The following is a 10,227-nucleotide window of genomic DNA, read 5'->3' as shown; positions in this document are numbered from 1 at the left end:
TTGATACAAAAAATATTTGCATTAAAATATCTTTTTTAGAATCATAAACATATTTTTAAAGTGCTTGTTCCTAACTCACTTTCATTATTTCTACTATGCCACCCTAATTTTTTCAATGTGGCTTATATGTGATAAATAAATTTTATTAATCTTATTATGACACCCTAAATTTTACATTTTAGCCCCATATGTAATAAACTGATTCCATTAATTCTATCATGACACCTTATCTTTTACAATTTAGCCTCGTATGTGATAAACCGATTTCGTTAATTCTATTATGGTGCCCTATCCTTTACACTTTAGTTGATGTTTTTCATTAGCAAAATGAGAAAGATATTGTAATAAAATATATATACATATTTTTAAAATTGTTCCAACCTTAGTTAATAACTTGTACCGAACTTAGCTAAGGTTAAAAAATATCCTGGATTCCCTATCTAATTGTCTTGACAACACATGAAAAATTATTGACTAGCATAGTGTAAAAATAATGGCAAAGAACAATAAAATTCAACATGAAATTAAGTAAAATCTTGACAATAGCATGGTTGGAGTTTATTATTAATTACAATAGTCACATTATTTATGGTTTATAAATCGGTATTTGTACTAAATACATTTAGTGTTTCATGCATGTATTAGCAAACTATTTTGGTTAATTGATCAACTAAACAGATTGTTAGGCCTTGTCAGACCACAATTTCGTACATAATTAATAAAATTATTAAATTAATACCAAAAATATTTGCATTAAAAGATTTTTTTGAATCATAAACATAATAAGACACTAAATATTCCAAAAACATTAATTTTCAAAAACACTAAATTAATCCCAGAAACACTAAATTTTCCAAAAATTATCCAAAAACACTAAATTTTCAAAGTTTTAATGTAACAAATAAAGTTCCAAATACAACTTGTGAAGTAAAAAAGCTCAAAATAATAACCTTATTGTTGCAATTTTTTTCGAACAATAATTTGATCAATTAGCCGTACAAAAGAGGATGAAAGTGTTATTTTTTGGTCTTAGCTAAAATGGAAGCGGGAAGCTGAAAATTGAAGAAGTACATGAGGGTGAACAAAAGAAACAGAAACGACATAGTTTTGGCTTTGTTGTTTGATAAAAACACTCACAACACTTAGCAAAAATTTCAGACAAAATTTTCTTTCCCTCTTCTTGCCAGTTTTGGACACTATCATCTTCTTCTTCTCTCCACTGCCATCTTGCTGAATGTCATGGAGTATGAAGAATAAACAGGAGGCGTGTTCCAGATTGCATTGAAGGCGCAGCTGCTCAACTTGATGAAGAAAGGCGTGACTTACAAATCACGCCTTCTACCTGATATAACAGAATTATACTTCTGTTTGGCGCAAGTGGAGCTGATGATTCCAGAACTTCCACGTGGCCTCACCTGATTAGCTAGTTTACAAGTTAGTTAGTCTGGAAATGCCATAAAAGGCTGAAGAATCCGAGAGTTAGCATAGATTTTTGTCATATTATTTCCATTGTTTGTAAAGTGGAATTGGCCCTGCCAACTTCCTCCTCTCTTCTCTCTTAATTCCTTCAATCTTTCCCTTTCAATCCTAAATCCGTTGATTCTGTTCCTGTATTTGACATACCTATTGTTAATGAGAAGTTGAAGCTCCAATAATCATCTCCATTCCCTGTTCCATTCAAATTCGTCAGGAGTTAATTCACTTCTGCTGCAACTAATCTGTCACCATTGCTGCTAATTGGTTCAATACCATAACAGTGGTATCAGAGCAGCTACGGTCCGTCTGGGTTTGGCTGCTTGATTAGAAATCTTTCCTCCTAATTTTTCCTTCACTTCTGATTCACCTTCATCCCTATCCATCTTCATCTCTTTTCTGACCAATCAATATATATATATATATATGAAGACCCTTGAAGAAATCTCTAAAATGCTGAATTACTTCCTGGTAGAGCATAATAAGCCTAAACAAGCAACTAACGTAGTAGAGTACTATGAGGAATTTGAAGAGTGGAGAAACGAGATGTTGGCTTTGAAACCAGAACTCAGTGAGGAATACTTTATTGATGGTTTTAACTTTGGGCTTGATTGGAATATCCAGATGAAGCTAAAGAGATTTAGGAGTCCACCCAAGATCTTGTATGAAGCATATCTCCGAGCAAAAATCGAGGAAGCCGTGATGGAGAAGCATGATTCTGCTCTTGATTCACCAAAAGGAGAGCAGCTTATGAAAGAAAATGAGGGTGTAGAGGCTGAACACAATGATATAATCACTAACTTGAAGGATGAAAGTGTAGTCAGCCACATGTTTGATGGGTTGTGCCAAAGGACTCCAATGGATTTTTTAGAGGAGAACCAACATAAAACATCAGCAAGGGAATATCAAGAAGAAAAAGCTAAAAACCAAGTGTGTGATAGATTGGCTCACAACGATTGTGTTATCTCTCAAGGGCTTAGCTATGAATTGCTTACAGGGGAGCTAGGTTGGCAACAAGGCTCTATAGACAAGGAAATATTTAACTCTGCTTCACCGCTCCACTGTCCCAGAAATTGGTCTTCGGTCAGCCGTGAGGTAAAGCAAAAGTTCATTGAGATTTTATTTAAAAGACCAATCATGATGATCATAGGCTACAGGGCCATTGCCCGGCCTACTTTCTCCCTTGTCATTTGTGACGTGCCTGCCATTTCCTTCTGTAAGCCTCAACTGTATTCTTCTTCCATGAATGGATGTAGATTCATGCGGTTTAGTTGTTCAGTTTCTGGTAGAACCGTTTCATCTACTTCTCTAGACTTATCTTTGTCCAAGGACAATTCTGGTAATGAAGGGCTTCAAAGGCAAAAGGCTTCTTCCTCTTTGTATGCTCATCCTAGTTTGTCACAGATTAGGAGTGAGAAGGCAGCCAATCGAGCCCCTGTTTATGATTTCTTGAGGGGAATTGGTGTTTTCCCTGATGAGCTTGATGGATTGGAGCTCCCTGTCACTGTAGATGTAATGTGCGAACGTGTGGACTTTCTTCACAGATTAGGCCTCACTGTTGAGGATATAAACAATTACCCACTGGTTCTTGGCTACAGTGTCAAGAAAAACATGGTTCCCGTCCTTGATTACCTCGGCAAGTTGGGTGTTAAAAAATCTACGTTTACAGAATTCTTGCGTAGATACCCACAAGTCCTCCATTCTAGTGTTGTTGTCGATCTTGCACCGGTAGTTAAGTATCTTCAAGGAATGGATATCAAGCCAAATGATATTCCTCGGGTTCTGGAGAAGTATCCTGAAGTATTGGGGTTTAAGCTGGAAGGCACCATGAGTACTTTAGTGGCTTACTTGGTTGGAATAGGGGTCGCAAGGAGAGAAATTGGTGGGCTACTAACTAGATACCCCCAAATATTAGGAGTGAGAGTTGGCCGTACAGTCAAACCATTTGTGGATTATCTAGAAAGCTTGGGAATACCACAATTAGCCATAGCTAGACTAATAGAGAAAAGACCTTTTATTCTTGGATTTGGACTTGAAGACAGGATCAAGCCAAATGTTGAGTCCCTTTTAGAGTTCAATGTTAGGAAATCGTTGCTTGCATCTGTCATTGCACAGTATCCTGAAATTATAGGAGTAGATGTTCAAACAAGACTTTGCACTCGAAGGGACTTTCTTAATTCAATCATCCAATTGGATCCTGTTGGTTTTGGGAGAGTTGTAGAGAAGATGCCACAGATTGTCAGCCTCAATAATACTGCCATATTGAAGCATTTGGATTTCCTCAAGGAATGCGGATTTTCCTTGGAACAAGTGAGAAAGATGGTGATGGCCTGTCCCCAACTGCTTGCTCTAAATCTTGATGTCATGAAAGTAAGCTTTGATTACTTCCAGGGAAAAATGGCAAGACCGTTGGATGACTTGGTTTCTTTCCCAGCCTTTTTCACTTATGGTCTTGAGTCAACTATTAAACCAAGACATGCAATGATTGGAAAGAAGGGTTTGAAATGTTCTCTTGCTTGGTTCCTTAATTGTTCTGATGAGAAATTTGAGGAGCGGATGACATATGACACTATTGACATAGAAGAGATGGAAGTTGAGTCATCATTTGACATGAACTCTTTACTTGGTACTAGAACAGTGGTACCAATTTCTGCAATTTCTGCAAATAGGTACTTTGGTCTGCAATTTCTGGCTGGCTTGGCCTGTAATGGCTACATAGGAATTCTCCTATCTGTTTCAAATCCAGGAGTAACAGCAGGACTTCAAACCTTGCTTGGGTGTGTTGATGCTAACATGCAAGACCTTTTAAAGGCAGTAGAGAAATTCCTTGGTTTGCATTATCCGGATCAAGTTGCTCTTAAAAGATTATATATGGTTGGTGGTGCTACTTCTAGAATTTCAGCTCTTGTTGCTCAGCTAAAACAGAAGAATCAGCAAGCTTTGCCATTTTCTTATACTACTTGCTTGCTGCGAATTGCCAAATATCAATCCGAAGACTTTGTTTGGAAGCTTGGAACTTTGTTCGACATCCTTGAGGACAAGGATTGTTTAAGGGGGAGGCTCTGTCATGGAGTATGAAGAATAAACAGGAGGCGTGTTCTAGATTGCATTGAAGGCGCAGCTGCTCAACTTGATGAAGAAAGGCGTGACTTACAAATCACGCCTTCTACCTGATATAACAGAATTATACTTCTGTTTGGCGCAAGTGGAGCTGATGATTCCAGAACTTCCACGTGGCCTCACCTGATTAGCTAGTTTACAAGTTAGTTAGTCTGGAAATGCCATAAAAGGCTGAAGAATCCGAGAGTTAGCATAGATTTTTGTCATATTATTTCCATTGTTTGTAAAGTGGAATTGGCCCTGCCAACTTCCTCCTCTCTTCTCTCTTAATTCCTTCAATCTTTCCCTTTCAATCCTAAATCCGTTGATTCTGTTCCTGTATTTGACATACCTATTGTTAATGAGAAGTTGAAGCTCCAATAATCATCTCCATTCCCTGTTCCATTCAAATTCGTCAGGAGTTAATTCACTTCTGCTGCAACTAATCTGTCACCATTGCTGCTAATTGGTTCAATACCATAACACTGAAATTATCCAAAAAATCACTTTGAGCCACCATTTTCATCCCTAATTTGAGCTACCCAAAAGATTTGTGTAGATTTTGTGGAGTTGCAGATAGCAAAAATCCCTAGATCGGTGCAGCAAAAATCCCTAATCAGGAGGAGGAGCTGCTGCACAATCGGGTCACCGGAGGCCGCCTAGTGTTACTACTGGTATCTTACGAACGACGGCATCGAGTTCCTGAGGACTTACCTCAATCTTCCCTCTGAAATTGTTCCTGCTACTCTTAAGAAGTCCGTCAAGCCCCTCGGTCGTCCTATGGGTGGACCTCCTGGTGACCGCCCTCGCGGACCACCAAGGTTTGATGGGGATAGGCCCAGATTTGGTGACAGGGAGGGGTATCGTGCTGGTCCCGTGGACCTTCTGATGAGTTTGGTGGTGAGAGCCGGATTGAAAAAATGGGAAGTAGTAAACCAGTATTATATTATTTATATTGCTCCCATGTTATATTAGTAGTAATATTTCCCGTTGATTGCAAAAAAAAAATTGAAAAAAAACAAACATAAAAGAGAAAGAAGATGAAGAGAACGCACAGCAAACCGCAAATCCTATCTGAGATAGAATCCTTCTCATTCAATCAATTTTTTTTTTTTTTTTTTTTGCTTTTCCATTTTCGTCTCCCTTAACCTGGCCGTTTGAGCACAGCCGTTTACTTGTACCATTTTAAGCTTTTCTTTTTCTTTTTTTGGGAACAATTTTTTTGTTTCATCCTGTTGGATCTTTCTTTGCAGCTGGTGTACGTTCCTTCTACAAGGGAAGGCCGCCCCTGTTAAGTTTCACTGCAGAGATCTAATTCTCACCCACTTTTTGCCTGGGCCCGGGATTTTTTTTTCCCCTGCGCGAATATTTTGGCTAGACGTCTACTTGGTTTGTATCCTTCTTTCTTTGTAATTCTGCAAGAATTTGCTATCCTCAGTTTCATTTACATCTGTTACACGTATATCAGCACTTGAAGTTGGATTACTTATCTCTTATTTATTTATTTTTGGATCTCTTTAACCCGTTTATTGCTATTCGAAATCCTTCAAATTTGGCTATTTTGGACGAAAACTTTTTGTCTTCTCGAAGTTGTAGCTAATCCCTCTTGTTTCCCCCATCCCACCCACGAATTGATGATTTGGGTTGCCAGAAAGCTGAGAACTCAAGGACTGTTTGACAAAATCCATTTTAGGTTTTTATTAGCAATTGGTGGTGCGAATTGGCATAAAGCTCAGAACTTGAGTGAGTGATAAGACCCTTCTTGAGAGCTGAATTATGTTATTTGCAATTTAGGCTCTCAGATGTTGCAGTTGAAAGTTATGCATGTTGAGATACGTAGTTGATTGAGACTTATCTATAGTTTTGGTTGCTCTAGGTCTTCAAATCAATCTAAGGAATTTCTTAAAAACATGTGGTAGCACCTTTTTTCTGGGTTTAATGGATTATATGCTGGTGCTTCTTGTTACTGATAAAAAAAAAAAAGGATAAGCAGGAGATTGCAAAGTAAGAATTTTTTATTCTTGTCATAAGGCAGAGATAATTTGCTCGTTCTTGGCATCCTAGATTCTCTATGAATTCCTTGCATTTGTATATTGAAGCGCTAATCTATAAATATTGAGTGGTTGATTTCTAGATATCAGATGTGATTTTTTGAATTCTTCAATCTGATTATGAGAATAATCAGATAAGTTTTCTACTAATATGCTTTCTCTTGTGTACTTAGATTATAATTTGCCCTGGTGATCGAGTTGCTTGTAGTCATGTTAATGCAATTATAGGAATGGTATTTTTGGCATGGACTAATGAATGTTCTGCTTTCTTTGGTTTACTTACTTGAATGTATTAAGATCGTCACTTCAATGCTGTTAAGATCTTCACTAAAAGAACCACCCAATATCCATAGTTGAGACAAGCTGAACTAGAAGTCTATGGCAACCTTGGTTATAAATGAATGATGGGGCTCAAATCTTTCCTTGTCGAAACTGCTATAGTTATTATGATTTTCTTCTATATTTGTTCAAGGAGTTGACATGTAAAATTTTTTTAAAAAAGGTGTTGACGTGTATGATGAATCTTGTTAACAGATGCTGAGGAAGTTAAGTAAACAGCTGAATGGTGAGGATTGGATGTGGAACAACCTAAATACCTTGTGCTGGGCAATAGGATCTATATTAGGATCAATGATGGAGGAACAAGTGTATTGCTTTATGCTGTATATTTTTCCTATTTTTTAGTCTTTCTTCGCTGAGTGACTATTTTCTGGCTTCTTTCTACTCAAAATGAGACCTTGTGTTTGGATAACTTTCAGTTTTGTGGTTCTTTTTCTTTTTCACCATTTTCTTACTTTTATTTTTTTGCATCAACTGTGGCAGGAAAACAGATTTCTTGTGATGGTGATACGTGATTTGTTAAACCTTTGTGAGATTACAAAAGGCAAAGACAACAAAGCAGTTATTGCAAGTAATATAATGTGAGATGTTAAACTGCATTTTCATTCTGATAGAGTAGGTAGCAGTAACTAGGCATTCTTATGTGATAACTTTATCTCAGTTAACTATTTGCAAATGAAATTTATTTAGGCAAATGACCGTGAACTCCAGTTTTCCATGGTTGATGGTGATTTCAAGAAGTTTGAAGGAAAATGGTCTATCAAATCTGGTAAAAGGTAAATTCTGGTGTAACACATTTTGCATCTCCTTCCTGGTGATTTGTTTCTGAGGATGATTAAAGACTCAAGTATCATTTGGTTCTTAACATTTTTGGCAATCCAAACTGGTTATCCATCTCAACTATTGCATGAAAATGTAGCCTCTTTAGTTTTGGAGTCTTTATTCAACTAAAATGATATTGTTTACCTTTACATAGCACTGGTAAACATCTTTAGTGCCTAAACTATTGTCTACTGCTTTAATGCCTAAAGGAGTCAGATTTTGTCTACCGCCAAAGTGCATTTCCAAATAATGTTGGACATTTTTAGACTAACTCGATGCACTAAATAGTTATAATATTATTAAAGCAGTGCCTAGTTTTAATTGTACATAGTTTTAATTGCAGCAAATGATGTGAACATTTACTAACTGGATTTGTCAAACATTTGAGGTTGTAAGGGTATTTTCTTTTTTTCTTTCAGATAGTCTAAGTAATCAATGGTTGAATGTTCTTGCACTTGATTAATTTTGCTGCAGAAACTCTCTACTTTGCAATGATGTCTACTATTTTCTAACATGTTTTAGTTTGACAATGGCAGTAGTAGCATAAAAGAGTACCATTTTTATTCGGCCGAAGTTGGTTGCTAATCGGTAGTTCAAGACTTTGGCACTCATATTACACTTTTTCTAGAGGGAATGGAATGGGCCCTGTTTTCGGCTTCAATTAAATAGAAAAGTGCGCTGTCTTCGAGGTCATAGATGAGAGCTGACAAGATAGAAAATGGAACTAGATTATGAATCAGGATGAGAAACTATTGTTTGTACTTTCAACTTCCTTAGTGGGAGATGTCTGTGATAAAAATGATGGAGCCATGTTTTGAAGCATACTTTTGTCTGCAGGTCGTGCTAACTCCGACACATTTAGCTATTGTGATGGAATATGCTGCTGGTGGAGAGCTCTTTGCAAAAATTTATAGTGCTGGTGGATTCAATGAAGATGAGGTGTAAACACATGCAAAATATATTTCGTTTGCCTTGATCTCATTTTCTTTGGGCATTGATTTTATAGAGAGATACTTATGGGACTTTCTTATTGTTAAAACGCAGGCTCGCTTTTTCTTCATTCATTTTGTAATTGCTGTCTATTTAATTTCTAGATTGCGGATGTATGGTCCTGTGGTGTGACATTGTACGTGATGTTGGTGGGAGCTTATCATATTGACTTAATTGGATTTTTGTTCAATATGACTATTCATTCAAATTCAATAGTGTATGCTTGTAATGGCATATTTTTTGACTGAAATCGATTCTAATGCATATGATACTTTTCTTTCAATGCAGTACAATGCTATTAAATGCTCTTGAGGAGATGAAAAAGGTTGGCATTTGGATATGCTCATGAAGATGACTTCAGTTTGACACAAATTGTTGCTTTAGTCTATGTTTTTGTTTGGAAAGAGTACTTTGTTTTTTTGGATGTGTAATGGCTGTTACTAGTGGAATTGATGTGAATTTAGTACTCTATTGTTTGGATGGATAATGGTTGTTAGTACTTGAACTAACGTGGGCTTTGGAACCCATTTTGGTTAATGTGTGTTGTGATGAATTTAGAGATGTTTATAACCATATATATATATTTGAGGGTTCATTGTACATTAATTACTATCGTTTTTTGCATTAGTCGAGCCACAATTTTCTGCTATGGTTGTTGAAAATGCAATAGAATTGCAGCTCTAGTAGACAAAGTTGTAAGTTCACTAAGTGACGATTATTCTTGTCACTGAATACTAGAAGTGAGAGTGACAAGTTCAAGTAGTCACTGTGCGCGTTCAAATTTGTGACGACTTCTGCTATCTTTTATGATAAAAAAATTTTGGAAACAGTGACAAGAAACTTCGTCATAGAATACTATTCTTTAGTGACGACTTAGTCTTCGTCATTAAATAATAATATTTAGTGACGACTTTGTAGAGGTTGTCACACATACCCATTTGTGACATAGAATTAGTGACAACGAGGTGACAATAGAAAAAGTCGTCACTGTACTCATATAATGACGACTTTCTAATTTTTAGTGATGACTTTCTATTGTCACAAAAGGTCAAATTTCTTGTAGTGAAAACTTTTGAAAATACAAGTGACTATTTTGACAATTTGACAAATGTAAAAAGCGAAGAATTAAATTTCCAATGATGAGATTGAAGCTTTTCTCGAAAAAATTGTTATGTTTTTCGTGATCAAATTTTTCAATCATATTTTTACCTTACATATATCAAATTACTGTAATAATTTTTTTACAAAAAAATTCAAAAAATAACAATCCAAGAAGGATGTTCTGAACCACCATTCCAACAACCCCCAGAGATATTTTTCACAATCAAAGGCCCCATCTAGTGTTCAATCGAAAAAAAAAAGATGAAACCTTCAACTAAGCATTGATCAACAAACGCCAAGTGAAATTTGTGTTTTAAAACTTGGATCGGACCGGCCGGTCGAATCGGAACCG

The 10,227-nt window shown here is 36.4% G+C and overlaps 1 protein-coding gene across 9 annotated transcripts; it reads left to right on the top strand.

The window, feature by feature from the left end:
- The first annotated feature begins 1,911 nt into the window (after positions 1-1,911).
- LOC113700102 (uncharacterized) lies at positions 1,912-9,380 on the top strand. Of its 9 annotated transcripts, none has more exons than XM_072050802.1 (7): positions 1,912-5,961; positions 7,158-7,270; positions 7,446-7,543; positions 7,653-7,738; positions 8,622-8,723; positions 8,879-8,910; positions 9,063-9,380. In XM_072050802.1, the coding sequence occupies exon 1, from the start codon at positions 1,927-1,929 to the stop codon at positions 4,549-4,551; it is 2,625 nt and encodes an 874-aa protein (XP_071906903.1). In that variant the 5' UTR covers positions 1,912-1,926; the 3' UTR covers positions 4,552-5,961; positions 7,158-7,270; positions 7,446-7,543; positions 7,653-7,738; positions 8,622-8,723; positions 8,879-8,910; positions 9,063-9,380. The 9 variants fall into 9 exon arrangements, 8 of the variants coding, with proteins under 8 accessions (XP_071906903.1, XP_071906916.1, XP_071906899.1 ...); XM_072050815.1 differs by having other exon boundaries at positions 8,879-8,923; XM_072050798.1 differs by having other exon boundaries at positions 8,829-8,910.
- The last annotated feature ends 847 nt before the right edge of the window (positions 9,381-10,227 follow it).

The sequence above is a fragment of the Coffea arabica genome, chromosome 1e (assembly GCF_036785885.1).
Source record: "Coffea arabica cultivar ET-39 chromosome 1e, Coffea Arabica ET-39 HiFi, whole genome shotgun sequence".
Lineage (NCBI taxonomy): Eukaryota > Viridiplantae > Streptophyta > Magnoliopsida > Gentianales > Rubiaceae > Coffea > Coffea arabica.
Note: the sequence above shows the minus strand (reverse complement) of the source record. Positions and strands in the feature narration are given on the sequence as shown.

What these genes read in the sequence shown, in the direction of transcription:
- LOC113700102 (XM_072050788.1), top strand. Translation starts at nt 1,927, where the DNA reads ATGCTGAATTACTTCCTGGTAGAGCATAATAAGCCTAAACAAGCAACT.